Source organism: Chenopodium quinoa, unplaced genomic scaffold (genome assembly GCF_001683475.1).
Source record: "Chenopodium quinoa cultivar QQ74 unplaced genomic scaffold, ASM168347v1, whole genome shotgun sequence".
Lineage (NCBI taxonomy): Eukaryota > Viridiplantae > Streptophyta > Magnoliopsida > Caryophyllales > Amaranthaceae > Chenopodium > Chenopodium quinoa.
The window spans coordinates 2,849,688-2,852,769 of NW_018745286.1; the positions used below are offsets into that span (position 1 = coordinate 2,849,688).

Here is a 3,082-nt window from a genome sequence, read left to right on the forward strand (position 1 = left end):
AATCCAAATCCACCCCAAACTCCAATCATTATTGACATTTCATCTGACGACGAGGAAGATAAAGAGTTTATTCAAGTAGAGCAAAATCCAGAGACACCTGAACCAATGGAGGAGGATGATGACCCTGAATTCGATCCTGGAAACTACAAACAATCAAAGGAAAAGAAGGACAATGTTCGAAAAGAATAGATTTGTAGTTTCATTTCTTTTAGGATTCTTAGTTTCATTTTCACAATTTTAATTATTTCCTTTTCAGTAAAGTAATAAGTGGCATGGCCACAGTGAGTCAATAAACCTATTGAGTTGTGTAGGTTATTCGAACTCATTTCATTTTATTTTTCCAATCATTTTTCTTTCTCAACAATAAAATTTTATTCACTTCGTTGCAAAATAATTCATTTTACTGCCAAATAATTCATTTTTATTCTCAAATCATTCATTTTATCACTACTCAAATGAGCCATTTCTTACTCACATTTTCCAACAATTCATTTCTTAACTCTGGGAAACAATGGGAATTATTTATATTTATTATTGTGATGCTTTATTAAATGTATGGTTGGTTAGCAATCAAAATTTGGTGGATCAAGCTGTAAGATTTGGGAGTTGTAATTTTGTAACCTCAATTTGTTAGCTAAAATTAAATGTGGGTGTGTGAATGGTGTAGGTTAGTTAGACGAGTGTCTAACTTGAGAGCTAACCATAACCATTATTAATAAAGACCCCTTTGTTCTAATTCAGGAGAAGAAAGATGGTAGGAGGAAGTGGGAACAATAATGAAGGAGGAGATCTGAGTGAGGTTGTAAAGCAGTTAGCAGTGGTCCCCCAGCTGCTAGCAAGCTAAGGAACTCGACCAACAATGGGGATGCTCAGGGAGAGTTGTTCAGGCCGCAAAGCAAGCCACCAACCTATCAAGGCAAACCAGACCCAATAGTATTTGAAAACTTGGTTAAGGGAGTTTGAGAAACTGTTTGGGGCAGTAGGGTGCCCAGAATATTCGAAAGTGGGTTTTGCTACCTATTACCTCAGGGGTAAAGCTGACCTTTGGTGGCAACAAAATGAGACTACCATCAAAGCACTACCTGGTTTCAATTGGACTATGTTTCAGGAGAAGGTTAGGGACAAGTTTTATCCCAGTTTCCTACAGAAACAGAAGGTTGGGAAATTTTCCAACCTAGCATTGAGAGATATGTCAGTCACTGAGTATTATACCAAGTTTATTGAGCTGTCAAGGTTTACCAAAGAGTCTGTTGCTACAGAAAAGGCAAAGGCTAGGAAGTTTGAGAGTGGATTGACCACTGATCTTCAACTAAAGCTGTGTGGACAAGTGTTCAAAACCTTGGATAAAGTTTATGGGAGGTCTGCACACCTTTATGCTTTGGAGTTGAAGAAAAAGAAGGAATTAGCTGAGGTGGAAGGAAAGGAAAAGAGAAAAGAGATGGGACAGAACTCTGGAAACCCTCAAGGTAACTAGAGCAATTTTAAGAAGTAGAAATACCACCACAACAACAACAACTTTAACAGCAACAATAACTTCCACAATAACAATCGTCAAGGTGGACGAAATTTCAATGGAGGGCCTAAGAACTCTAACCAGGGAAATAATAAGTATGGAAGGTGTTATATCTGTAAAAGGTCCCGGAATAATCACCCTGGAAGAGACTGCGAGGGTAACCTAGTTACTTGTCGTGCTTGCAACAAGTTGGGACATAGGGAGTATGAGTGCTTCTCCAAAGATTCTAACCGAAACAAGCAGGGAAATATCAAGGAGGGGCTCAAAGGAACTTTTAGGGAAGCAACAACTATGCAGGGAACAAAGGAGCACAACAAAGTGGGGTGAAAAGCAACAATAATGGGAATGATCAGGTGAAGAGTGGAGCTCCAGGAAAGCTAAATGTAATAAGTAGGCATGAAGCTGATACTACGAAGGATGTTATTACTGGTACTTTTTCTATTAACTCTATTCCTGTTAAAGTTTTGTTTGATTCTGGTGCAACTTTTTCTTTCATTTCAAAAGCCATTGTTTCAAAGCAATCGCACTGTTTGAAAACCATAGATGTCATATATGTACCTATAGTTATTCCCACGGGCGGGGTAATAAAATGTACCAAAACCTGTAAGGATGTGCCATTAGAGATCAAAGGAAAGGTGTTTTTGTTTGACCTCATTGAATTTGGGTTGAGTAACTTTGATATCATCTTGGGAATGGATTGGTTGAGCAAGTATAGTGCGAAGATTCGTTGTCGATCACAAAAAGTGCAGTTAAGTACAGCTGAGGGTGAGTTGGTAACACATTGGAAGCATGGTGAAGCAAAGTGCCTAAGAATCATCTTTATGATAAAGTTGGCTAAGTATATTAAGAAGGGACATCCAGTATATTTTTGTACTGTAAAGAACTTGGAACACGAAGAGACAATTAAGCTTGAGAACATAGAAGTGGTGAATGAGTTTCTTGATGTGTTCCCAGAAGAGATTCCAAGGATTCCACCTAAGAGAGCAATTGATTTCACAATAGAGTTGGTCCCAGGGACAACACTAATTTCCAAGGCACCATATCGAATGGCACCTGTAGAAATGACTGAGTTAAAGGAGTAACTATAGGATTTACTAGAAAAGGGGTACATTAGACCAAGTGCATTGCCTTGATGAGCTCTAGTGTTGTTTGTTAAGGAAAAGGATTGAAGTATGAGGTTATGTATCGACTATAAGGAGTTAAATAAGGTCACCATAAAGAACAAGTGCCCATTACCAAGGATTGATGACCTATTTGACCAATTGAGGGGCGCATCTGTGTTTTCCAAGATTGATTTAAGGTCCGGATACCATCAGTTGAGGATCGCTGATGAGAATATTCCCAAGACTGCATTTAGAACAAGGTATGGACATTATGAGTTCACAATAATGCCATTTGGATTGATGAATGCTCCAGCAATATTTATGGACTTGATAAATAGGGTGTTCCATCCATTTAGGAACGAGTTTGTCGTAGCATTCATAGATGATATACTGGTGTATTCGAAGAATAAGGAGGAACATGTGAACATTTGAGGGCAATTTTACAAACTTTAAAATAGAATAAGCT

At 38.2% G+C, this 3,082-nt stretch overlaps 1 protein-coding gene across 1 annotated transcript; it reads left to right on the forward strand.

The window, feature by feature from the left end:
• The first annotated feature begins 751 nt into the window (after positions 1-751).
• LOC110712037 lies at positions 752-2,595 on the forward strand. The gene is made up of 3 exons (XM_021890462.1): positions 752-810; positions 1,030-1,466; positions 1,811-2,595. Exons 1-3 carry the CDS (start codon positions 752-754, stop codon positions 2,593-2,595), a joined length of 1,281 nt encoding a protein of 426 aa, XP_021746154.1.
• The last annotated feature ends 487 nt before the right edge of the window (positions 2,596-3,082 follow it).

What these genes read in the sequence shown, in the direction of transcription:
- LOC110712037 (XM_021890462.1), top strand. Translation starts at nt 752, where the DNA reads ATGGTAGGAGGAAGTGGGAACAATAATGAAGGAGGAGATCTGAGTGAG. An exon ending in CTGAGTGAGGTTGTAAAGCA is followed by an intron (nt 811 to 1,029) that starts GTTAGCAGTGGT and finishes CTATTACCTCAG; the next exon opens with GGGTAAAGCTGACCTTTGGT. An exon ending in GAACTCTGGAAACCCTCAAG is followed by an intron (nt 1,467 to 1,810) that starts GTAACTAGAGCA and finishes ACAACTATGCAG; the next exon opens with GGAACAAAGGAGCACAACAA.